Source organism: Mirounga angustirostris, unplaced genomic scaffold (genome assembly GCF_029215605.1).
Source record: "Mirounga angustirostris isolate CCGP_5_RB_7025 unplaced genomic scaffold, mMirAng1.0.hap1 SCAF_8, whole genome shotgun sequence".
NCBI classification, from domain to species: domain Eukaryota; kingdom Metazoa; phylum Chordata; class Mammalia; order Carnivora; family Phocidae; genus Mirounga; species Mirounga angustirostris.
In genome coordinates, this window is record NW_026991716.1 from 94,261,990 (window position 1) to 94,289,450 (window position 27,461).

The window sequence follows — 27,461 nt, forward strand, 5'->3', positions numbered from 1 at the left end:
CCAACCCTTACTCCTTGAGGTTTGCAGTTATTACTAGTCCAAAATGCTTATCATCCCATTTTAGTTTCCCTTAACTCTGCCCACACCTTCAGGCATCCCAGTTGAGTGTGCCATCCATTTCCTGCCAGGATCCTGGCTGACTAAGCAGGGAGGAAAAGAAACTAACTAAAAATTATATTGACATCTTCAGAGAGACTACAGAGAATACTCATTATATAAGAACTGGTTATTCTGAGAAACGAACAGAGAAGAAACAGTTCTTGAAAATTAAAAGCATGACTGTTGAATAAACATGTTAATAGAAGTACTGAATAACAGAACCAGGCTGAAGAGCAAATTTATAATTTGGAAGATAAATTCAAGGAACTCTCCAAGGTATAGAGTGAAAAGACAAAGGATATAAGGCAAAAGGTTAGATGGAGGTCTAACACTAAGAAGAGGTCAAAAGGACAGATATAACAAAGATAATGGAAGAAAAGAAATAATAGAATAATCTGAGATTCAAATCTTTGTACTGAAAGGGCCCAAGTGCAGAGGATTAATAATAAAAGGTACATGGAGAGAGACACACACTCTAAAATATACAATAAAATTTCAAAATTCAAAGGTTAAATAAAAACATCTTAAGCTCCAGGAATGTCCTTATTCTTAGGAGATACATGATAAAGTATTTAGGGGTGACATGTCTGTAACTTTCAAGAGGTTCAGCAAAAGAAGAGAAAAAAAAAATTAGAGAAAACCATTATGGCAAAAGGTGAATGGTATGTGGTATTTAACTGTATTATTCTTTGAACTGTTCAATAGGTTTAAAAAAAAGAGAGAAAAAAAGAAAAACAAGGCTTCCAGAGAGAGGTAAAACAAACAAAAATAGGTTTCATAAAAAAAAAAATGAGACACAGACTGGCATAAGATTTCTCAGTATAAATATTAGATGCAAAAAAATAGTGAAACAGGGGCGCCTGGGTGGCTCAGTTGTTAAGCATCTGCCTTCGGCTCAGGTCATGATCTCAGGGTCCTGGGATTGAGCCCCACATCGGGCTCCCTGCTCAGCGGGAGGCCTGCTTCTCCCTCTCCCACTTCCCCTGCTTGTGTTCCCTCTCTCGCTATGTCTTTATCTGTCAGGTGAATAAATAAAATCTTTAAAAAAAAAAATAGTGAAACAATGTCTTCACAGTTCTGAGAGAAAATGATTTTAACCTAGAATTCTAGTGAACTATAATGAAACCTGAGGGCAAGGTAAAAACACTTTGAAATATTCAAGGGCCAGAAAGCTTAATTCCCACACACTCTTTTAAGAAAAAAAAAGTAATAGTGAGCTTATGTAATCTAAACAACATAGCAGTGAAATACTTAAATGAAAAACTAGTTGAAACTACATTTTCATGCTAGACCAAACATTGTATTAATTATTGCTGAAACACTGGAATATCCTTTTAATTGGTCTTTGTACCTTTCCTATCCATTCCCACAAGGAGCCAATGTGATTTTATTTTATTATAATCTAATGCTCCATTTTATTTATTTTTTTATGTAGGTAATATATTCACATGGAACAAAATACATTCACATGATTTGGAAACAGAAGGTACAAGAAGGGATTACATTCCTAAGATCCAGACCATGGGGTCCAAGCACTTTAGAGGGCTCACCATAGGCTTCTTCCACCTGCTCCCCTCCAGTATGAGAAGAGTCCAAGAGCCTAGGGCATGTACTCACCCAGACCATGCTCCAAGTACTTGAACCCTGGGAGTCTCTGCTCAAGTAGGCTAAACCCACTCTCAGGGCCTGTACATGGGTTGTACAAAGCCTAACAAAGGACCCATTGGCACACCCCTAAAGCCCAGGGAGTAGGCAAGTGGTAGCTGTATGTGGGAAGTGCACAGTCCTGATGTGAGGCCAGGGTGTCCATCCTTCATGGTATAGGTCTGGGAGTGGGGTTGGGCTGGGAGGACAGGGTGGAGAGGCCATACATATGCTGGCCAGGGCCCACCATACTGGAGTGGGCCTGGGAAAAGGTGCACAGCAAAAAGCCTCAGTCCCATTCCTGTCCCAGCCAAAAGGCCTCCTTTCCCTGAGACAACTTACTGTTTCTGACATAAGAGTAATCATTTTAAATCACAAAATCTGATAATGTAATCTCTAACCTAAAATATTTTAGTGGTTCGCCATTACTGTTAGGATAAATTCCAAAATCCTTGAGATGGTCAATATGGTGCTTCTCAAACTATAATGTTCATTACAGTCACCTGGGGATTCAAGTCGAATTTAGGACTGGGGTGAGGCCTGAGATTTTGCATTTCTAACACTAGGTGATACAGATGCTGCTGGTCTGTAGGCCACACCTTGAGTAGAGAGAGCCTATAAGAGATTAACATTCCTTTTAAGTTGCAATTTCAACTGACCCAGTTAGGGAAGGAGACTGTTCTTTCTGGTCTACCCACATCACTTAAAAAGAAGCTGAAGTTGGTCCAGGCAAATGGGAGGGAGGGTAGATAGAAATTGCCAAGTAATGATAACAGCTAACTTTTATTCATTCATTCAACAAATAATTATTGGACATCTGTTTTTATGTGCTACCACTGGTCTAGAGAGCCCAGTAGTGAACAAGAAAACATGTCCATCTTCATGGAGCTTACAAACCTACTAGGGTAGACAGAATCAACAAGAAAATAAATAATGTCAAGTAGTGTTTGAGACTAAGAAGAAAAAATAAATCAAGATGAGGAGCTAGAAAATAAGAACAGGTGTTATTTTAAACAACTGAGGCATACACAAGGATAGATTTAACTTTTTGTTTTGTTTTGCCACATTAAGTACTAAGACAGGCAACTGTGTTAAGTGCCTTAAAGAGATCAAGGTGCTATTATCTCAGTGACAGGAATTGTGAGTGTCTTATTTTGCAGATGATAAAACTGAAGCTTAGAGACACTAAATAACTTGTCCAAGGTTAGACAGCTACGCAGAACCAGGATATGGACCCTGGCAATCTGGCTATTACTTATTTCTGTATTAATTAGCTTTTGCTGAGGAAAAACACAACCCCCAAATCTGTGGCTTGCATATGTATTTCTTGCTTGTGTTATATGAGGGCTGGAGCTCTACCATGCTCAGCTGGGCTTCTTCTGTTCTAACATTCTTGAAGCAAGACTTGAACTTTTTTTTTTGCTTTTTTTAATTCCAGAGGAAGAGTTTAGTGATTCATCAGTTGCATATATACCCAGTGCTCATTAATGAGCACTCCTTAATGCCTGTCACCCAGTTACCCCATCCCCCACACCTCTTCCCTTCAGCAACCCTCAGCTTGTTTCCTAGAGTTAAAAGTCTCTTATGGTTTCTCTCCCTCTCTGATTTCATCTTATTTTATTTTTCCCTCCTTTCCCTATGATCCTCTGTTTTGTTTCTTAAATTCCACATATGAGTGAAATCATATGATAATTATCTTATATATATGTATATATATATGAATATATATGCGTGTATCTATATATAATGGAATATTACTCAGCTGTCAAAAAATGAAATCTTACCATTTGAAATGACGTGAATGATACTAGAGAGTATTATGCTAAGACTTGAACCTTTTAAGCTCTAGACTGCTAGTTTATGACAAACACCACAAATAACTCAAGTACCAATACCACCAGACATACCACAAGAGGATCGGCAGGCCAAGAGGATAAGCCAATGTTGAATTGGTAAGATTTTCCCTGTTGGTTTAAAACTCCCAAATTTCTATCACTTAAACTTTTCTCTACAGTTTAAGGAAGATAAGTTTAATATGCAGTAGGTCACTCTAGTTTAGTGGTTCTTAATCTTTGGGGGTTACAATCTCTTTGATAATCTGATAAAAGAAAAATGTTCATTACTCTATTACTCTACAATTCTGCATTCAATTAAGGGACACACAGGCTCCTAGAAAAACCATAATCCTCAATTTGAGAAACCTTAAATTGTTGCATCTTCCAAAATAAATCTCTGCACTGAAAACTTCCTTCTACTCCCTGGTGAACAAGAGTGATTCTTTTTTTTTTTTTTTTTTTTTTTACTAATTATTTCATTTAATTAAAAGACAGTTAACTCTAATTATTAGCATATCAAACACATAGTTTTGTTATCTAAAACAGTTCTATAGCAAAAAAAGAGTAAGGGTCTAGTTAGCTATTAAGAACTACTTATTTCATGGGGCGCCTGGGTGGCTCAGTCGTTAAGCATCTGCCTTCGGCTCAGGTCATGATCCCGGGGTCCTGGGATCGAGCCCCGCATCGGGCTCCCTGCTCAGCGGGAAGCCTGCTTCTCCCTCTCCCACTCCCCCTGCTTGTGCTCTCTCTCTCACTATGTCTCTCTCTGTCAAATTAAAAAAAAAAAAAAAAAAAGAACTACTTATTTCAGCTTCTCTAAAGACAAGTTTTATTTATGGATTACCTGTGTATAAATTAGTCATCAATATATTTATTCTATGGTGGCTGATTTTCCCTCTATACTCACTGGCTTACAACAAGAATGTTGTTCAATACAACTCTGGTCCCTGAGAAATACAAGTATATTTGTAAACTATCCTAAGTCACATATAGCTTTTTTTTTAAGAGAAGGTACATTTACCCTCTCCTCCCCCAAATCATGAAATGCATCCCTCGACTACTAAGAAATGATTTAAGTTCTATATCATTTTTAAGTTTCATAGTGTATTGGTGAACTTTTTTTTAAAACAATACTACTAAAATATAAAACAACACAGTGGAGTAAGCAGGCAAGTGAAATAGTAACTTTCTTTTTTCTTCTTTTTTTAAAAGATTTATTTATTTGAGAGAGAGAGGGAGAGAGAGGGTCCATGCACGGTGGCAGGGAGGGGCAGAGAGAGAGGGAGAAACTTTTGCAGACTTCTGGGCTAAGCACGGAGACTGGCGCAGGGTTCAATCCCGGAAGCCTGAGATCATGACCAGAGTCCAAATCAAGAGTTCGAAGCTTAACCAACTGTGCCACCCAGGTGCCCCAATAGTAACTTTTGATACATGTTACCCCAATGTAATTGAATCACAATCTGTAGAGCTCTCATTAATACAACATATCCAAACTATTACATGGCTAATACAAGGAGCTTAAAGTAAACAGGATTATAAGGATGGTTAAATATATACTTACACAAGGCCAGCTGTGTTTGTGACTTGATCTACATTACCTTGTAAAAGAGCTAAGACTTTGATAGTTGACTACAGAATCATTAAAAAATAGGTATTTTACATCTGAAACTAATAACACTGTATGTTAATTATATTTCAATTTAAAAAATAGGCATAAATAATGGTAATAATATTTGAATTGAATAGATCTAGGAATAATTATAACTGAAAAGGCAAATTTATATTATTTGCACTTAACAAAATCAGTAATAAAATATTCTTTAGATTTGAAAGGCAGTATAGTCTTGAGATTAATACAACAAACTCTGGAGACCAAACGCCGGAGTTTGAATCCCTCCTCCACTGTGTAGACAAGCTAAGTGAACAGGGACAAATTTAGATAACCTCTCCTTGCTTCAGCTTCCTCTCATTAAATGGGTGAGTTAATGGGTGAATGCAAGTATGGGGGAAAGAAATCCGAGCACTAGAATGTAAGCTCTATGAGGGTAGATTTTTATCTTTTTTTTCTCACTAATGTACGTAGAGCCTAGAAGAGTGCCTAACAATAGTAGGTGCTCAATAAATATTTGTGGAATAAATGAGATTATAATTATTAATATGGTGATTTCGGCAGAGATGGAAAAACTAAACCAGTTAAGCTCAGCTATTTAAACTTGGAAACTTTCCCTTTCTCTCCAAACTCCCTCCTTTAAAACAAAACGGAAATATAAGCTTTCTGAAGTTGCACATCGAACTCTTCTCCTAAAGCCCATAGCACCAAAATAGGATTAATAAACTAGTTTTCAGTTGAGCAAGAGTGCCATCTAGTGTTCATAAAAACTATAAGCAGCTGAAAATTTGGAGTAAATTTTCATCCGGTGTGATGCTGGCCAAGGGAAAAAAACCCAATGCAAAATTCATTAGGAAAAAAATCTGCTTTATCAACAGCCAAAGTCTTTGAAAGAAAGGTAATTCTAAAGGCAATTAAAGAATTGCAACTTTTAAAATTAGTATATGCCATACTAGAAGAAACAATTCAGAGAGTATACTGAAGTTCTACTTACCACCATAAAGGTTATTCTCCTTTGAATATAAAGTGGTGTTATTGAACTTATTTTCTCTTTAATGACATGTGTTTTTGGTTTTTATTAGAAGAAACAGAAGTACACATTGTAAAAATTTTGGAAAAATATATTAAAGCATAAACCATGGCCTAGAGATAACCACTGTTGGCATCTGGAGATTTTATATATATGTTATATCTCCTAGATTTTAAATATATATGGGAAAATATTTTAATTTTAATCAAATATTTGGCCAAGAAATTAAAAATATGAGAAAATGAGAAATGATTTTTAAAAACTGAAACCAAGAGCTTTCCGTACAATTGAAAAGCCCTAGCCTCCAATAAACACTGTATTCAGTGGAGTAAAAATTTTTTTAAACGGCTATCAATTATGTAATCATTTTGCTCTGGTTCTGCAATAGCCAAAATCCTTAAGGAGTTGAAGCTTATAAAATGAAAAAAAATTATTTCATCTGTTCCCTCTCAGATACCATTAAATTGACAGTAAAGTATACCAACGTGAGTTTGGGAGATTTGAATAAAAATTTGGGTTTGCAATTATGTTTAATCTCATTCATTATTCATTAGAGAATGCTCATAAGTTTGGGGCTTTATTTCTAATTCCTTTTCCTCTCAAATCAGAGACACAACTGAGATGTGATCCATATAGCTCATTTGATAGTCATTGAATGATGAAAAGAAAGATGTTTGCCACTTCCCACCTTTTAGACCAATGCTGTTTTACTTTTAGTACAAAGAATGGGAAGTAAGGAATTTCCTAAGATTGCACAGGAATAATGGCGGGGGGGGGGGCAGAAAAGTTATGGGGGTCAGTGGGGATGAAGAAGAAGATCAAGAAGCTGCTAGAGGAGGTGGGTAGGCCACTCCAACTGAGCCTTGTTGGGCCCCAGACAGTAAAGGAGCCAGACCTGGGGAAGGGCATCCACGGCCAGGCTGGTGGTGTGAGGCTCCTTTAAGTAGACCGTGGTTGCAAGGTTGGGAAGGAGACAGACTCTGGGCTCATACTATTACTTGCTGGACCAGTCTCTTCTAGGCATTGATTAGGTTTCTGGGCATATAAACTAAATCACAACTCTTTTCACAATATGCAGGGAGGCCCACTCTGCCCAATCCCTAGCTTTCAGAGATGATGTTGTGATAGGCTGCTTTAAAAATGATTCTCAATGATCCCTGCCTCCTGGTATTCACTCCATTGTGTAATCTGCTCCCCTTGAGTATGGGCCGGACCTAGTGACTTGGTTCTAATGAACAGATTAAGGCAAAAGTGATGGCATGTCTCTTCCAAGATCAGGTTATAAAACTGTGACTTCTGTCTTGCTGGCTCTTTTGCTGGTTCTCTCTCTCTGTCTCTTCTCAGATGCTTTTCATGAAGAAGCAAATGGAGAAATCTACATGGCACGGAACTGAAAGCAGCCTCCAATCAGCTGCCTGTAAGAAACTGAGGCTCTCAATCCAAAAGCCCTCAAAGAATTGAATCTGGTCAACTGAACTGAATTCTATGAGTTTGGAAGCACATCCTTCTCCATTTGACCCTTCAGCTGAGACCATGGCTCTGGCTAACACCTTAATGGCAGCCTCATGGGAGATTGTGAAGCAGAGGTCCTAGCTAAGCTGTAGCCAGATTCTCAACTCACACAAATTGTGAGATAATAAATGTGTATTGTTTTAAGCCACCAAATTTGTTATGAAGCAATGGATAACTCAGTCAATTGCTAAACGAAAAAAAGCTGCTCAAGCCCACCTGAGTGAACCATACCCTAAGAGTCTTTGCCCCCACGCTGTGGCATTCTCCCCAGTTACCATCAAGGCCTGGACCCTGCTTTCCTTCTTGGCACAACTAGGCACTTCTTTTGTGGGTTTACAGATTAGGTTCTCCTTAGTTCACCTGCCTGGTCTTTCTCTCCCACCCAAGGGCTTCTGTACCTTCAGCATTAGAAATAATAGGACATATGAGGAAACTCCCTAGCTTCAGTGACCAGACCATCTTGGAATCTAAGTGCATGTGTGGTTTCTAAGATAAACCACCCCTCTGGATTATGTATTATTAATTTTATTGCTTTTTGCAGTTTCTTTTCACCATTTACCAACTGGTATGAAAATACTTCAGTATTTTAACAAGTATTACAGTGCCAATGCATCCTGGATGAATATCCGCCCTGGTTTATGCTATCGGGTTAATTCCTCAGACAAGATTCTAGATCCAAATTCTACTTCCCTTCAATTAGTTTTTAAATATAATTATTAATATAATTTTTGCAACTTCTTTTGGACATCTCAATCTTTAAATTATGATGGTATTACCATGTGGAAACTACCAAGCTGAAACTACTTATAATGCCCAACACTGTAGTGAGAAGGAGCTTTGACAAAAGTCATAGTTACATGTCCATACATGTACTGACAGACGGCAAAAGGAAAATAAAGGGGGACCACAAAAGGAACAAAAAATGAGGCCAAAACTTAGTCTGCAGGAAAGTACAACAGAGCATTAATTTCCAGCCAGTCATCAGAGGTTTGGTTTGGGCATGTTGGAGATAGGAGGAGTGTATACTTGTGTAAACAGATGAGTTGAAGAGAAAAGTTAATTATTACATTAAAATTTATATGCTCCATTAAGCTGTCTTTGTTATCCTAACCCATCCTGGTCTTTCCTTGCTTTGAATTAATATAACAGTCTATATATCATATAATTTTTCTGCACTTATTTTAAGTCATTTTTCAATATAAAAGTAATACATGCTCATTGCAAAAAAAAAAAAAAGCTATAGGAAAACAGATTAATGTTTAAGAACATAGACACTTAGGAATCAGACATGCCTTCTGCCCTCTCAGTATTCACTACTTGAGTTACGTAAGATTCACCTCAGAGAATTGTTGTAGGTATAAAATTAGATAATGCAGGGAAATGGGCCTTTAAAGAAAGTGCATAGTTTGTATAAATTCTTCCAGAACGTGGATATAAACCTCAAATATAAAAACGCAAAAGTATAGCAAAAATTGAATTTTGCAGATCTTGTGTGATCCAGAGAATGTCTTTAGTGGTTGTACCCTTTAGGCCTGGGGGCCAAGGAAAGCAGTATCCAGGAAGACTAAAAGTGCTTCTTCTTAATGAGAAAGCCTAGATTTTGAGAAGTTCCTGTTTCCTTGGCTAAATAAATCAGAAACCTATTCTAATTTTCTAACAAGTGGGTGCATTCGTATTTGTGTATTTATTTTGTTTGGGGAAGATATCTTCCTCAAAACCTACAATCCACCTGAAATTTTGCACATGTTATATATAAAATGTTTATAATAATGCCTGGCACATAATAAGTACTCAATAAAATTAAGTATTTATTAATAATTATTATAAAAAAGGAAAACTAAAATTTCTAATAATCCCACTCTAAAAGAGAACTACAGCTAGTATTTTGGTGCATGTAGTGCATTTGGTGCTTGTACTGAATGTGGTGCATGCATATTTCCCCTCTCTATAAAAATGTATGTATTTGGCACTATTTTAAAAATTTCTTTTCCACTTAAATACATAATCTTTTGTTTTCTAATAAATATATTTTAAAAGAATTTTCAATAACTGTATAATAGTCCTTTATAAAGATGTATTATAATTTAATCCATTTTTAATTATTGGATATTCAGAATATTATCCACTTATATAAAAACACATAGATAATACATTTACATGCTAAACAGCACTACAGTGATTATCATCATACATAAATTTTTCAAGTGATTTCCTAGATGTGAGCCATTATGTACACATTCCTTTAACAACAGTTGCACTGTTGTCAACATGCTATCATAAAATTTAACATTTTTAGTCACAGTCTTGATTTGCTCTTAAATTTTTTTCTCTACATCACTGCAAAATTCTTAAGGGTAGTGGTTGCCTTCTACTGCTTTTTCTATCCCCCACAGTGCCAGATCAGTGTCAAGCACAAAGAAAGATTCAAAATGAATTCTAACTTTAAAAAAGTATACTCATTTCAGCCTTAGGTGGAGAGGGAGGTCGACTAGAGGTGCTGTGGGGTTCAGGAGAAAAAAACAGTAACCCTCTCATTAAGTATTTTAACAAAGGAAAAGTCACTAACTATAATTTAGTTTCATGCCAACCAATAAAAAGCATTTGATATAAACATGTAGTACTAAAATAACAGAATATTTCAAGGTTTGACTCTTCACATTTTATAACACATCAACTACCAAATTCAAAGAAGCAGCCATTAAAAACTAGTATAGATTGGAATTAGACACCTCTTAATCTTAATAATTACCACCAAGGAGATAATAATATAATGCACTAAAGGGAATAATAAAAAAATAAAATAAAATCAAGATTAAAATACTCATTGTGTGTTGGAAAAGCCAAACAACTCTAGCTTGAGGTCAAATTTTTCTTTAGAAAATTACTCTTATATGTTAAACTGAAGAAAGAAAAAAAAGGGCTTGCCTTACATCCATTCTTCAATATTCAGTACAGGCCCAACTGTGCAAGGTTTGTTTAAATCTTTAGCATCTAAGGAAGATGAACTAAACTTTTAATGGAGCACTTCAGAACAAAGCAAATGGAATTATTTGTTAGTAGCTGTTACTAATGAAGGAAGTATAGCATTTAGATTTTGACAAGATTTATTGCCAAAGTCATTTTGATTCATCATGCTATACTAGGTTTTTAGGGCACATGCCATAGATATCAGAACTCTGACCTAGTAAGTGGTATACAAAATTATACAAAATAGCAGGCACTATTAGGAATTTGAAAATATTTTGTACTTAACAGTATAGTTATGATGGGATTTACAATTAGAAAATACTGATGAAGTATTTTAAAATTTAATTTGCAACATATAGGCAACAAAGTTAAAAACACCTCAACATTACATTAAGTACACAATTCAAATTGAGTAATTTCTTAAAATCATTATATAACTTATTTCACAATTTAAGCAATCAAGATTAAGATGTTCCATTTTGATAAGTGTTGAATTATGGAAAGGATAAGAAAAAAAGTTACCTTACTACACTATTTAAACATAATCCTTTATGGTTCTACTAACAATCTTCAACAATAATGGAATAAAAGAATCCAAAAACTTTAAAGTATGCATGGGAGACATACAAACAGAAAAATGATTTCTGTATGAGCTCAAAGTAATGATACAATCTGGGCTTGATTTCTAAAAAGACAGCTGAGGCCCCTTTTCTTTTTAGCTGTAAACAACTTGCTGTTATGACATGTAATGCAATACCATATTTTGGGAAATTTCAAACATTCACAACCCACAGGAAAAATACTCAACACTCCTACACTATTTTTTTTTAAGCCCACAATAGTGCAGTCTTTCAGCTACAAAGCCAGAAGCCAGTTAAAAAACCAGTACTTTTCCACTAGAGTTACTTATGGGGCGGGGAAGGGGATGTTTGACACTGCAAACGTTCGGGTCTAAAATAAGATCATTGCAAGGAGTTACTACAACACTCACGCTGCCAGCACTGTCATGGCAACAATGAACTAGCTAGGAGAATGCTCTTTTAACATTCAAAGTGAACCTTGAGTCTATTATTCATGGAAATATACCAAATTTTCTTTTAGGCAGTTCACTAAAGAAATCATCTTACTTGGTAATCTCTTAATGTAAAAATAAACCTTTCATACACCATATTTCCAAGATCACAGTCCAGAGTCTCCTTGTAATCCGCTGAAATTTGTAATGACAACATACTAAAAATTATGTACCACAATGAAACATGAAATTAATCAGGTTCCAAATGCAACTTCAAGATGGGTCAGGGTTTAAGTAAGAATCTGGTATGCATTTTACTAATGTCTAAGAATGTGGTTTCCCCTAGAAACACCAAAGTTTTACATTTCATCCTGAAGGAAAACTAATTTGGAACAAAAAGTAATAAATATTTTCACTGCTAGGAGCCTTATATTAAATTTTTATTCAGAAAGGGCAGTATAATGGTGAAAAGTGTGGTGTCTGTGGAGTCTCAATGCCTGGGTATGAAACCTGGCTCTTCTTACTAGCTACGATACCTCAGGCAAGTTATTTAACCTCTCTGGGCCTTGATTTTTCCTCATGATAAAGTAGGGATAATAATACCTACTCTTCAGTGTTGTTGTGAAAACTAAATATATATACAAATTTACACACACACATATATTCATTCACATATATATGAAAAGGGCTAAGAACTAGGCTCCCCATAAAGAATGCCATTTCTTACCACATTCAGAAGTTTACATTCTGCCAAACTAGAAAGATTAAAAGACTGCTGCAGGTGACTTAAGATAACTTGGTTCCAATGTCACAACAGATTTTAATGGGGATACGCATGGCAGCTTAGGAGGAGTCTCAAAGACACACGCCACACATAACCAAGCAAATTCAAGAAATCTAACAGTACAAAATCTCTTCAAGTCCTGTTACCTTTCCTGGGGTATCTTTGATTACTTTGTTTTAATCATATCAAGCTAAGCTGGGCCAGTTAGCTGGCAAGAATGAAAGGACTGTTTTGGGGACTTTCAGTTGAGTATGTCAGGATCCCATTGTGGGGAGCAGAGTAGGAACACTGATAGCGCAGCTCTACTCTCTTTAGTAGACCTTCGAGCCTAACAGTTTCTGCAGCAGATAACTTGCCTGAAGCATCAGGTATGAATCGACCAGGCACAGAAGATTCAGTTGCTTACTGACAACATTGGCATACAAGCCATGATTTGCTTTTCCTATATTATGTGTCCCTGGAGATGTACTTGAAAGTCAAAAGCTCACAAGTGGAATAATAGACTAACATGATATCAAGGGAGGAATCCAGTTCCCAGAAAGCTAAAACAATGTTTATAAAATCCTTAATTTGCTTCCTAGAGGTGTTTTTTCCTCTAGGGTGCTATCCTCTGGGCCAGGGAACCTGGAAGGTAGGTGCAAACTTTCCCAGCTGCTCAGGAACTTGGGTACCCTAAAAATCATATCGTGTCAGGGGCTCAATTTCCCATCTCTTTTCTATCGCACTGTGGGGGCAGAACAGAATATTAATAGTTAACATTCACTGAGTGCTTACTGGATTCCAGTAAGCACCGCACATGTTACCTCATCTAATCCTTTCAACTCTGTGAGGGAACTGAGGTTTAAGGAGGTTATGTAATTTCCCCAAGGTCACAGAGTTTGGCAGAGCAAGACTTAGAGCCAGGTCTGACTAACTCCAAAGCCCATGATCTTGACAATTATACTCTAATCCTGTTCAAATACTGAAGCAAAGGCCTTGGCCGTGGACCTCCCCATGTACACTAGACCACCTGGATGACACATGCAGCTGCCCGCCTGCAACTCTTTCCTGCTGGTGCCATCCTGACATAGCAGAATGGTGTTAGACTCCAAGGAGGGGATGGATGCTACAAATCTGCCATCACCACTATGGCAAACCTCTGGGCATGCCAAACACCTACCTTGGGGCAGTGGCTGGTTAGAAGAACCCTCTGCTAAAGTTGGACATCAGCACTAATCAGCTTATATATAAAAATTCAATGTACAGAGGTAATTAGGAGTGTCAATATATGTGGATACAGAGTGTGTGCGATGTATGAAAAATCCTGAAGTAATGCCAGTAATGAGTAATTGACTCATTAACTAAACCACCTCAGATCAAGCTTATCATCATCATCAACATCATTGCCAATACTTATTGAGCACTTACTATGTACTTCTAAATGTTTTACACGTTCATTTAATTCTCAAAACTACTCTGAGTTTGGTATTATTGTTACCCTCATTTTACAGATAAGTAGTCTCAAAAAGTTTATTCATAAATAAATTTGTAAGTTACAAAATATTGAAGGTTACAAAATGCTTTACCAATATGATCTTTTTAATAATCAAATCACAAGGTAGACAATTATGTAAATTCACAGATGAGGAAATTGAGACTACAGAGGTTAATTTATTCATGAGCATAGATGGCTGGTAAAGAAAATCCGGTAAGATCTTTATTTTTCTACAGTAAGATCTTTAAATCACTCTGAAGTAATATCTCTAGTCAATGTGAGACTGTACACGTCGAATAGTTAGAAAGCAAAATAAATCAAGAAATGTTTTTTAAGCAGAATCATTATAAAATTAAGTGAAACAGCCTTTTCCTTGCCATGTCAAAAGATAGATAAGCATAGTGTTTGGCATATAGAAGGTACACAACAAATACCTAATAAATGATATGAGAAGAAATAATTCACTAGGTTCAATGGTAAAATCTAGAATGTCTCAAAAAAAAATTCAATTATTTCTTAGAACCTCTGGCATCAACAAAACTGAATCAATACAGATTATATTTTATAATTTAAGTCTGTCAATGCCTACATTACTTGTTGGATGAAAAACTAGACACACCTTAATTTGGTGAGGTGTTATCACTATACAACTTTGAGAGACATTGTTTTGTGAGAAAACCTGTCTCCCTATCATTTAAATCACTTTTTACTTTTGACAGGCTTCTCTTAAATATGTCCTTCAGTACCATTGAACATATCACCCTACTACTATTTTGCAAGGCTTGGCCTTTATCACATGATTGGAAGAATATCTTGCTGTGTTTAGGCTATGAATAGCATTTGAAAAATTACTCAGTTATAATTATAGACAGCTAACACCTGCCAACTTGCTAGAAAATGAAATCACGTAAAATTTTAAGATGAGTGTGCAATGCTTGTCAAACGATTAAGTATCAAAACAGTCAATGCTTACTTTTAGTGGGGTAAACTAAGATTCTAACTAGACTTTACTGAATATTACACATAGAATTGACACATTATCTTAGCTAATTTTTAGAAAGTATATTAGCTTGTCAATTTAAACAATTTTAAAGTTAAAACACTAAATGAATACTATTTATACTATTAAATGAATACTTTTCATTTAATGAATATGTATATATGAAAGTTGATTTGGATCACTCACAAAATTCACATCATAAATTTTGCTTCCCTTTAGTATGGTTTAAGTTGTTTTAAGGTAATTTTATAATACAAATAATAATTTATAAATCTATGAAGCGGTTTCCCTTTTTATAATTAAACATGGGGTAAGAATAAAATATAAAACTAAAAATATCTTTCTAAGGTAACGACATATTTCATTGCAATCTAATAAAATTTTCCTATTTTGTTATATAAAAGAGATTAGAACATGAGAAGACAGATAATTCTTGTGTTGCCAAATTTCACGAGTTTTTTTCTTATAAATTGAAAAATGTCAAAAACTGTAACAGTCTACAGTAACACACAGACTTTTAACAATAACATTGCCAACTGGAAAGATCCAATAAATGGTCCTGTTATCCTACAAAACTCCCTAAGTATTTCCAGTGAAAAAGCATTTTTTAAAAAACAAACATCTTTTATTTTTTTAAAGATTTTATTTATTTATTTGAGAGAGAGAGCGAGCACGCGAGAGGGGTGAGGGGCAAAGGGAGAAGCAGACTCCCTGCTGAGCAGGGAGCCCAATGCAGGACTCCATCCAGGGACACTGCGATCATGAGCTGAGCCGAAGGCAGATGCTTAACCGACTGAGCCCCCCCAGATGCCCCCCAAAACAAACATCCTTTAAAAGATTTTTTAAAATATACAAACATTATAAATGTATCTTTATCAGCACTAGTTTAACGTGGTGTAGTAACCAAAAGGGAAAAAAAAAACAAAGCATGGCATGTTTCCATAGTATGCCTATTTAGCTGAGGTTTTCATATTTCAATTTCCAGTCTGCCCAATGCTGCCAAACAATATCATCATCAAATATTCTGAGGAACTCTCAGATGCCCCTGAGTACCCTGTGCCTGCATAATTAAAGTACTAGGTAATTTTATCAAGGTCATCAAAGGTCTCACTTAATGTAATAAACGTGGTCTAGAAAAGTTGGGTCAAAATAAGTCTTATTTTCCATTGACTTCTATTAAAAAAAACAAGTATTTTACCATATGGTATGACAAAAATAGACTGATTTGAGAAATTGTGACAAAGAGATTAAAACTGGTGGCAAACCTTGCTTGGTCTAATGTACTTCCAGCAGTATTTTCATCCTTCTATGCATTTTAGGCACTGCCCCCTCCCCCAGCATCTCCCTTGTCCTTCCACAAGTTCTAAAAATTTCCCCATTTCTACGGTTCCCCCAGTCCATGTTAATTTGCTTCCACATAAACACTGCCTGTTTCCAAATATGAAAATTCTATGTGATTAAGACATGATATCAAATAGGACCCTTTTGTATCAAAGTTTTAAGTGACTGATAACCCTTTATTATATGCAAGATTGCATGTCTACTTTCTGTCAGGTCAGCTTCAGCAAATCCTCAAATTGGCTGTTTGAGTTATTAATTTATTTTCTATTCAAATGGTTAAAAGATATCCTGGAAATTTCTAGTGGTCACCAAAACGAAAATGAATATAACTCTAAAAGAAAACAGCACACCCACGCCTATTTTCTATTTCTTTTACTCCATGAATGATCTGTAGAGCACTTTAAGGGCACAGAGTGTTAAAGATGAGAAAATCTAATTAAGCTAAACTATTATTTCACAGGGTCCTTCATGATGTTGTGAGCAACCCATGACCTTAAATTGAAATCTAATAAGCAAGTGTTTAACATCCCATTTTTCTGCCAAACACTACATCCCATTTATAAATTTATAAATTAAACAACATGCTAAAAAAAACATTTTTAAATGAATCATTCTGTTTTTTTTTTCCATGCTAGAGACCATCTGGGGCACTGTAACAGGAATTAAATATCTGAAATCTGAAAACTTAAAAAAAAGTATCCTTGTTAGTTTCAGTCTTTCTGAAGTCAGAACAAAGGAAGAGGATGGATGTATTTATATATTATAAAGAGGACACTGAGGGTAGATAGTACAGATATGATTCATCCTGTAAGCAAGCCAGTGGGTTTAAAAAAAAAAAAAGATAAGCTCTTACTTTGTCTGCAAACCATTTAGAAAAAAAAGTAGTTAAAAGCTGCCTTCAGTTTCTTCACATTCTCCACCCAAAGAAATACAGACAACCTGAGGGTAAATAGCATTCCCCACTGAGATCAAAAGCTACTGAAGAAAGTGGTCAAAGGCAGGAATGAGAGGAGGCACTGAATAGAGAAGTAAGCTAGGAGGCTTTCTGAAGGAAAGGGACTGAGTTCTCAGTATATTAATAAAATAAGAAAGGCCAGAAAATAGTGGATATGGAAGAAAGAAACTTAGTGTAAATACTGAAAGAAGACTCTCATATTTGTTGTGGCCGAGAGTAGAGTGAATTTTCAAGATGTACCACCTTAAACTTTTGGCTTTGACAAAATCAGTTTAAAAGGCCAAATCTGCTTCTAGAATGTTCCTAATCTCATGTTACATTTTATATAATTATAAATTATGTTTCTAATCTAACAGAATCTAAATTATAACTAGACCAAAGCAATATTTTATCTAGTGAGATATTAGATCAGTTCTAATAGCCTCTGACTAAACCTGACTACCTTGCATCCCCCTTCTTCCTCACCAACAGAAATTTTTTTGTTCAAGTGATGGGGGTGTCCTGGCTGTTAGGGGCTGAATGCAGATTAGTCCAAACCAAAACCAGAAACGCCCAATTTCCTTGCCAATGACTAGCTTAGAAAAGGGCATGTGATCCAACCCTAGTCAATAAAAACTGACAGGAAATCTGCCAGAGGCTGAGAAAAGCTTTTCTTCCCTGATAGACACAAGTGAAGAGACTCTTCTCATCTGTAGATGGGTCATGACTGCACGTGGAGCTTGGAACTGCTGAGGCAACCTTGCCACCATGAGTAGAGACAGTACTAGCTATGCTGAGAAAAGGAAAGCAGAGATAGAAGGCAAACAGGTAATGTAGTTTGATAATGAATCAATCAATTAAGCTTGAAATTGCCCAACCTCAAGATTTATTATACTAAGCAATAAATTTCTTAATTGTTAAACCTACAAACTATATATTACCCAAATTGGATATCAAATGGATACTCTAACTGCAGCCCTTAACAACTGAAATATGCATCATACCCAACAGCTAAAGTTTCATTTCTCCTTGGGGGGTAACAATGCTTCACTAAATGAAAGCCTTCTCCACCCCACTTAACAAAGATATATACTTTGTTACTTGTTCTAAACTTTCTAAAACCAAATTACTTTCAGATAGTGTTAATTGCTGGCATGCTTATAAGAAAATTTAAGTTTTCCTTTTTCACAGTACAGAAATGAAAATGATCAAATGACCATTCTTAGAAAAGTACTTGGCTATTTTGAACACTCATAATCTTTTGATGAGTATTTACACACTCACATTCCTCCCTTAATTATGTGAATCATAAACACTACAGTTCACTAGTAGACTATACTAACGTATCTGGCCAGTGTTAATACACCTGTTCCTTTGTTTACAGAATCAAACATATCGAAAAGGTATTATGGGGTTAAGAACAACAACAACAACAAACCCAGCATAAATAAAGCCTACTATGAGACTAGAAGACCTTCCTCAAAAGCAGGGAACAAGTTTTATTGATCTTCCAGTCCAGTGCCTGGCACAGAACAGTTCTCAAAAATGTGTTCAACAGATTTAAGTATGTTGATGTGAAATCAAGAAATTGAGAACAGGAATACAGAGAATGCTCTCTCCCAATGTGCCAATATTTTACAGGTTTAGCCATTTTGAGTTGAATCCATCCTACCCCTACCCCACCAACTCTCTTCCTGACTATGGTCGTCTGAGCTGATTTACAGCAATTAAGAGCAAGAACAGCTGCAGGAATTGCAAATTCAGTTCAGCTTCTGCTGCTTTACCAATGAATAACAGAGAGCATTATGGAGCACTACATTTTATAATTTGGTTTCTCATGTGAGGCTGGAGCGGTATATGGAAGCCAGATGACATTGGACATTACGTGACATCCTAAGAAGTTTGAATTCTATCCTCAAGGATTTTAGGCAGGAGAGTAACATGATCAGATTTCATTTTAGATAAATGACTCTGAAGTTATGTGGAGGATGGATATCAAGGTGGAGGATGGGTTAAGTCTGGAGAAGTGACAGATAACAATGACAGAACTACAACCATAGTAGCAGGGGCAGAAATCCCTTCAGGAGCTTTTTCTAATCAGATGTATCATAGGCAACTTAATCTCCACATGTCTAAAATAGAACTCACCACTCCTCCCAAATTGATCCTTTACCACTATTCTGTCTCAGGAAATGGCTGAACTATTCACCAAGTACTTCAAGCCAGACCCAGAGAGCATCCTTGATTTTACTTCCTCATCTCCTATATCCAATTAAATATTATATCCTGTGGTTGCTAACTCTTAGCAATCTCCCAAACCCATAGATTGTTTCCCACTTTTCCCCACTATATCCTACTCCACCATAATTTTCGCTTTGGACTAGTGGGATAACCTCCTAACTGATGTTGCACATCCACTCCTGACCCCTGAAATTCATTCTCTGCATTGCTCCCAAAGTAATCCTTCAAATACACCATGGATCATGTCCCCATCTTGCTCAAAACCCCTCAGTGGATTCCAATTGTTACTAGGATAAAGTCTACCACTCTTAACTTGGCCTACAAGATCCTCTGTTATCCAACTCCTGCCTAAAGACAGTAGAATTCCTAAATAAATAAATAAAGACAGTAAGAATTCCTAATATTACTGAGCATTTCTTATGTGCTATTGCACTGTGCTATGTTTTGCAAGCATTTTTCATTTTATTCTCATTGTGAGCATTGTCTTCTTTTTGCAGATGAGGAAACTGAGTCAAGGAGAAATTATGCAACTTATTCAACATTGCAGAGCTAATAAAGTATTGGAGCCAGATCTGACAGAGAATGTGCTTAAGTTTTCACTCTCCCTTCAAAAATATGCTCCAACCACATTGTGTTACTTTCCGTTCCTAGAACTCATCTGCTCTCTCTTGCCATGAGCTCTTTACACAACTGTTCCCTATGTGTGGAATGTCCCCCTCACAAATTTCATTTTTGTTTGGATTACAGCTATTCATTTGTCAAATCTCTGCTTAAATGTCATCTCTTCAGGGAAGTCTTCCCTCACTATCTAAAATTACATTATTTGTTTACTTCTTTATGGTCTCTCTCTAGTAAAATGTCAAAATTGTTCACCACTGGTTCTTAGAATGGCATTCGCCAGGGGTTCAATTAACATTTGTTGTCTGAAGACATGCATGAATGATGTGGGGATGGAAACTCCCTAATCTGGTGACTTTATTCAGGCTGATAAGAAATAAAAAGAAGCCAAATACGAATTTGTTTATCTACTAGATATTTAGTAGCTTCCAGGTCCCAGCCAATACTCTTGAGAACTTAACGGCCCTTCCGAGGGGACAGACATAAACATGTGATGATAGCACAATAGAAGTACAGTGCCTGTTATAATAGTAGCAGGAATTAAGTGCAATAGATGCAGAGATGCAAAAGGAGTATAAATCTATGGAAAACCTTCACAGTGGAGTAGACTCTTGAACTTTTTTTCAGGATGAAATGAATCCTGAAATATATATCACATAGCCCATGTCTTTCACTTATGAAAAAGGAGAGGAGCATTCATTTTATACGGGGGCACTTTACATCTCCTTTAATTCTCACAACAGCTCTATGTTATTATTCCCATTTCAGAGATGTGGAAATCCAAACTCAGATCAAGTAACTTAACTTGTCCAAGGTTATGCAGTACATTAATAAAGGAGGAGAATTTGAGCCCAGGTCTGTCTGACTCCAGTACTCATTTACTTACCAATATATCACAGTCCTTTGACCCTGCATTCCCCAGAGCCTAATTACTTCTGTTTTCAATATAATTCTTAACTAAATTGGTTATCTGCTTTCCCATTTGAATATAAATAAACAGCAAAATTGAAGATTCAGGAAGAGAAAAAAGTATACTGACAGTAAGGGGAGGAACAGGAAAACTATTAAAAATTGAACACAAAAATTCAAAAAACATGGATCATGTAGTCCTATACACTCCACCTCAGTTAAACAATAGTACTTGATGTGCCTAATGATGATCCCTCTATGGGAAAAAAATGGTTGTTCTAGACACTACAGTCTAAGAAATAGAGAAATAACTTTCAAGGCTTAAAAGGGTAAACTTCAGGTATCCAGAAAATTAATTCCTCTCTGATAACTCTGGATAAATGAATTGTAACAATTGTTTCCGAACTGTTTGTGAGAAGAAATACCCCAAGATCTTGAACAGAGTCTTCATTTTATGGACATGATTATTTTTCTGTTGCTTTAAACTAACCAAAATAGAAAAACTATTAATCTTAGCTTATATATATATACCCAAGTAAACTATAAGTTTTAAGAGCTTCCCATAAATGACTTCAAACACATGGATTGAGTAATTTAGACTGACCAGCATATTGTCACTGACCATTCTTAGGATCTAAAAACAACCTTTCTCTAAACAAACAAGCCCAAACAAAACCCTTCTAATAAATCTTCCAATAAAACAGGAGAAATTGATTATGTACAGAACAGGAGGAAAACTAACATTTTTAATCTGTTGCACTGAAAACTTAAGTAGGTATGCATGTGAAAAAGAAAAATCAAACAACTGAGGCAAACACAGAGAAAACTAATGAATAATTTACCATGAGCATTTCTAGCATTCACTCAACCTGGGTTCAACTTTTCAATCTGAAGATGTTAGCTCCTTTGTAACACTGGCTTTTATTATTTTATGTAATTCATTTTTTTTTAAAAAAAAAGAAAGGTTGTCTTTAGAGAACAGACCCTGATTTTTTGTTTTGCTTTTAAGAACATGAGAAAACTTTCACCAATTATCCTGAACAAGTGAAGAAACATTTAATATCCTTTATCATTTGAGAGGCTTAAATGAGAAACTTTCCACACAGAATATTGTTTGTAACAATGTGAAAAGTATACTGACTATACTTCCTAACAACATGTAAAAATAAATATACGAAAAAGCAAGTCTTTACTTGCAATTAACTGTAACTTTCTCATACTTTTCTGGGAGGAATGCAGTTTCTGCTAAAACTCTCTAGAAAGACAATTCTTGTTTACTTGTATTTGAAAACTGCTTTTACTTTAGTTCCTCTTGTACAGTTTTGGCCCCAGATTCAATGTCTTACAAGCCACTCTAAATTTAAGATGTAGAAGGAATTCGTAATGGGTTCACATAACCACCTAGCAGCAAATACAAAGTGAATAACTGCAAGTAAAACTGCACTGTACTAGATGGACAGTTGTAAATACAATGTTTTCTTACCTGGACGCTCTTCAAAATAAATTCACTTTTCTCTCTTACATCTTTAAAGGGACATCTCTTAGAAAGCATAAGCAGATGAGCAAGAAGTTTATTCAACCCATCCAAAGAAACAGCATTTGAAAGCCCGTCTGATGGACGAAGAGGTGTCTCTTTCACCGAACGAAGATACTCGGTTTTTCTCAAAACGGTTTGCTTAATGTTTTCCAGTGCTGTCTCTCTAGTAGTTGAATCTCTACTGCACAGTCCATCCCATCTCACTTCATTCTCTCCTTCAGCCATGACAACTGGAGATGTTTTTCTTTGCCGTTTTCAGTTACCCTTCAGCATGTCCCCAAAAGCACTTTGTATTTTTAAAACGAGAAATGTAAGAATAAAATCGGAGAAATCGAATCGTCATGAAAACACAAATGTCTGGGAGACATCTGGAACCAGAAGTGTCTTTTATATTAATGGCTTGCAACCGATCTGCAACACAGAACTCACCCTCTCCTACATGAAGGGGCAGTCTTCTTGTCAGAGATTTTTAAAAAGTTGGAAAGTTGGCACCCTACAGCGCTGGCTTTGCTGGACAGGCAGTCTCGGGGAAGTGTTCTTCGTCTCGCGGGGTCAGCGGATATCCTCACGTTGTGGAGCTGTCAAATCCGTGCTCTGCCCAAAAAGGCTGGTAACAGTTGAATGCGCTCCAGCCATTCGGGGTTTTTGGTCTGGGCAGCCACCGTGTTCTCAGGAGCATTCCCACCCCGCCCCTCCTCCGGCACCAGTCTCCGCCCTCTGCAGCTCCTCCCTGCCCCTCAGCGGCCAGCCGGGAGCTGGTGGGGAAATCTCGCCAAACCCTTGCTCACTGGCTGCCGCGGCTGGAGACCCGGTCGCTCCTTGGTGGCGGCAGCTTCTGGCAGCCGCTCTCTCAGCTGCAGCGCTGGAGGAAAGTGTCTCCGGCCCCGAAAATTCTGGATCCCCTAACAGACGCCACTTCTTTTCCTATACCTGCGTCCTCGCCCACCGCCCATTAAACCTGAGGAGCACAGGGCTGGGCCGCAATCCCCGAAAGCCAGGCTGGGCCGCGGAGCCGGCGGAGAAGCCAGGCCGGAGGCGCAAAGCCCCCCCCTTCACCCAGCCCCATCTGTGGGGCTCGGCCCAGAGGGCGGGAGCAGGGAGGGGAGATGGGGTCCTCACCCCAGCCCCTCCCCTTTCTCCGCCCGGCATTAACCAGGAGCCGCCCCTGCCCCAGCGCCCTCTTCCCCGCCCTAGCAGATGCGACCCGCGGAGGCAAAGCCATTGGAAAAAGCCCCGCCCTCCGACCGGCTACCTTCAGACCCCAAGTCCCCGAGCGGCCGCCAACTGCTGCCGGCTGCTACGCATGCGTGATGGCGGGCAAGGCGCATGCGCCTACGGGGCATTTTTGCGTCGGGGGCGTTTTTCGTCCCCTGGCGTTTGGATTATCCCGGCTGGAGAAGGGGAAAGAAAAGTAAGGAGTTGAAGTATGCTGAAACTATAACAGACAAGACAAGCACGGCAAAGAAAGAGGGCGTAAACACACACCTGGAAGAAACTGAATCGAAATTTAAGATTAGCCTGAAAATAGTGACAGTCTCTTTATTACGCCAAATCCGAGATTTAAGAGGGCAGCGCGGTCTCGCATTGACTTCTGGGAAATGTGGTTTTTTTTTTTTTTGGATGTGCCGACGCGTTCTGTCGGCGATAGAAACTACAGTCCCCAGGAGCCACTGCGACGTTGCCTGTAGGGGCCTTCGAGCCAACGGTTAGCGCGGGCGGACGGAGGTTGATAGCGTCGACTTGGTGAGCACTGTAGCTTTGGCTGCCAATTTTTCTTTGACAGGATTTTTTCCTTCTTCCATTTCCTCAGGGATTTTGGAGACCAAGCTATCTAGAGCTGTCCTCCTTAGTCCAGGGATAGTGTCCAGTAATTTGCCTGGGAAGGAGTAGTCCGAATGCCCCAGGCCGAGGGCGCCTTAAGGCGCGAGGAGTGATTGCGATGCCAAGGGTCTTAGGGAGCAGCAAAAGGCCGGGCTGGAGGGATGCTGTGGAAACTGGTGCATTTTGCTGCGGCCTCTGCTTCCGCCCTTTCAGGTGGACTCGCGCGCGAGGGATTGGGTATCTCTGTGCAATTGCACTTTTGTTTGGCATTGCATAGGGGTGTTCTGTGTTTTGTGCGCTCAAATGAAATCCCACGCAGGGCTTTGAAAGCGAGTTGTCAAATCCATTTTGTATGAGACTAAGGGGAAAAGAAACCCCAGTATTCCTAGCTATGAATGTTTGCAGGCTTTAAGGGTATTATATGAAAAAAGACCTATAAAAATCTCCAAAATTAGTATATTTGGAAAATTCATTTGTTTAAAAATTACTGTTTGTTTTTAAAAAGTCATTCCTCTTGAGAAAAGTCAAGGTGTGAAAGGCAGTCAGTGGACTGAAAACCAAATTAGATTTTAATTCTTCACATTGTGGAATAGATGTGTTTCTAAAAATTGAGTCATGGGGCGTTTGGGTGGCTCAATCAGAAGAGCATGCAACTCTTGATCTCTGGGTGGTGAGTTCCAGCTCCCATGTTGGGTGTAGAGATTACTTAAATAAAAACTTTTAAAAATAAAATGAAAAAAGAAAAAAGAAAAATTTAGACTTGTGAGGTACTGAGTATACAACAGTGAAAAAGACACATTCCTTATCTAGTTATAGAATCTACTGGTTAAACACACAATTACAGTACAATATGATATCTGGCTATCTGGGATGGCTGGAAAGAAGATCAGTAGCTTAATGCTGGAAAGTCGGGGAAATCTTCATCCCAGGGAAAGAGGGCTAAAAGAACAGCATATGGTGAGGCTCAGAAGTGCTGCAAATAAGCCAAATCACCTGTATTTTGGGAGGGATAACTTTTTGTGTATTGATGTATTTTGAAGCTGCGAAGAGACAAGTACTGTGAATTTTCCAGGTAGTTTCTGAAAGTGACCTGTCCTTGAACAGATTTATAGTTTCAGTGAATTGGTCTAATTTGGAAAGCCTTGCTACATTCTCTGCTACTGGTTTAAATCAGAATTTTTTGAAAATGTGAACTTCTTATGAGTATGATTTCAAAAACTAAAAAAGACATTCCTTTTTTGTCCTTTTTTGGGCTCATCCTCTTTTGTCCATTGCACAAAGAGTAGGGTAGTTTCTTACATCTGGGTCCCCTTTTTACTGCATAGTTGAATATAATCCCTTCCATACCCATGGTTTCGCTACCACCTATGACTTTTAAATGTATACCTCCACCCACCTTTATCTTTCCAGCTTTCATATATCCATTTCCTTGATATTTCTTTTTTGATATCTCAAAAGCACCTCAAGTTCAACATGCCTAAAACCAAATGCATGGTTATCTCTAATGAGTCTGATTCTTAACCAGTGTTTCCTATTTCAGTTAACAATCCTACCATCCACTTCTGAAAATTTGAAAACTATGCATTATTGATTTATTCCTGTCCGTCATACCTCTATAACCAATTATTACCAAGTCCTATCAATTTCATCTCCCAAATATCCTCCAAATCCATCCTTTTCCCACCATCTACACAAGTGCAGTCTTTTCCAAATTGCCATAATCTGTTACCAAGACCACTGCAATAGCGATTATTCATTCTGGCTTTTCTCCATTAGTTCTCCACACTGGAGCCATAATGATCTTTTTGAAATGCAGTTCTGACTGGATTTTTCTCTTAAAATCATTCATTGCTGTCTCACTATTCTTAAGGCAAAACTTCTTTGTTAAGCATAATACCATTTTGTCTCTTTCCACCTCTCCATCCTCACTTTAATATACCTATCACTCTCCACCTATCTCTGCTTCAGCCATACAAATCTTTCTTCAGTCACTGGTTCTCATATTCCCTTCATCCATTTATAGACTCAACAAATATCTGTTGAGTATCTACTTTGTAAGGGGACAATCACATATGTCATTGAGCACAATATACATTGACACTTGAACAACATGGGTTTGAACTGCAGGGGTCCACTTACATGTGCATTTTTTTTTATAAATATAGTGTAAATCTATTTTCCTTATGGCTTTCATAATAACATTTTATTTTCTCTAGCTTACTTTATTGTAAGAATACAATATATAGTACGAATACAGAATATGTGTTAATGTGTTAATCATTTATGTTATCCATAAGGCTTCTGGTCAACAGTAGGCTTTTAGTAGTTAAGTTTGGGGGGAGGCATCAGAAGTTATATGGATTAAAATTTGTGGGATTTTTTTTACTTCCTGATGAGGAGTTGGCACTCCTAACCCCCACGTTGTTCAAGGGTCAACTGTACAAAAGTCCCTACTGTCATAGAGCTTGCATCTATTAAGGGGAGATCGACAATAAATATGTAATATATTTGGTAAATGAAGGCAAATGTGGTGGAGAAAAATAAGAGCCAACCAGGAAGGGGACTAAGAAGTGCCAGATTGTGGGGAGCAAGGTTCACTTTTTTTTTTTTTTTTAAAGATTTTATTTATTTATTTGACAGAGAGAGACACAGCGAGAGAGGGAACACAGGCAGGGGGAGTGGGAGAGGGAGAAGCAGGCTTCCCGCCGAGCAGGGAGCCCGATGCGGGGCTCGATCCCAGGACCCTGGGATCATGACCTGAGCCGAAGGCAGTCGCTTAACGACTGAGCCACCCAGGCGCCCCCAAGGTTCACTTTTAAATAAGGTGGTCAGAGAAGGGGACATTTGAGGGGATCTGAAGTAGGAGGAGGAATAAGTTGTACAGATACTTGGAGGAAGAACATTCCTGTGAAGAGAACAGCCAGTACAAAGGCCTGTGGGCAGGAGCAAAGAAATAGCAATGTGGCTGGAGCGCAGCGAGTGCAGGGGAGGAAGATAACGTGAGATCACAGAGAAAGGAGGTCACATAGGTGATTGAAAGGACTTTGACTTTTTAATTAAAATAGGAAACCATTGGAGGGCTTGGAGCAGATCA

At 37.6% G+C, this 27,461-nt stretch overlaps 2 protein-coding genes across 13 annotated transcripts in view; one reads left to right on the top strand and one right to left on the bottom strand.

Annotated features, from left to right (window-relative positions):
- SESN1 (sestrin 1) overlaps positions 1-23,720 on the bottom strand; it is a 114,778-nt gene extending 91,058 nt beyond the window's left edge. Inside the window, exon 1 of one of the 2 annotated variants that reach the window (XM_045865278.3) lies at positions 22,493-23,720. In XM_045865278.3, coding sequence (XP_045721234.1) covers positions 22,493-22,771 — 279 coding nt within the window. In that variant the 5' untranslated portion in view covers positions 22,772-23,720. The remainder of the gene's footprint in view (positions 1-22,492) is intronic. The other variant, XM_045865276.3, reaches the window with a different exon arrangement.
- A 222-nt stretch (positions 23,721-23,942) lies between these two features.
- Positions 23,943-27,461, top strand: part of CEP57L1 (centrosomal protein 57 like 1) — a 79,480-nt gene continuing 75,961 nt past the window's right edge. For 3 of the 11 annotated variants that reach the window (XM_045865281.3, XM_064597966.1, XM_054505490.2), the window contains exon 1: positions 24,169-24,289. The gene's annotated coding sequence lies outside the window, so the exon portion shown is untranslated. Of the gene's footprint in view, positions 23,958-24,168; positions 24,290-27,461 lie in introns of those variants that run through there. The other 8 variants (XM_045865280.3, XM_054505488.2, XM_045865279.3 and 5 more) reach the window with 5 other exon arrangements.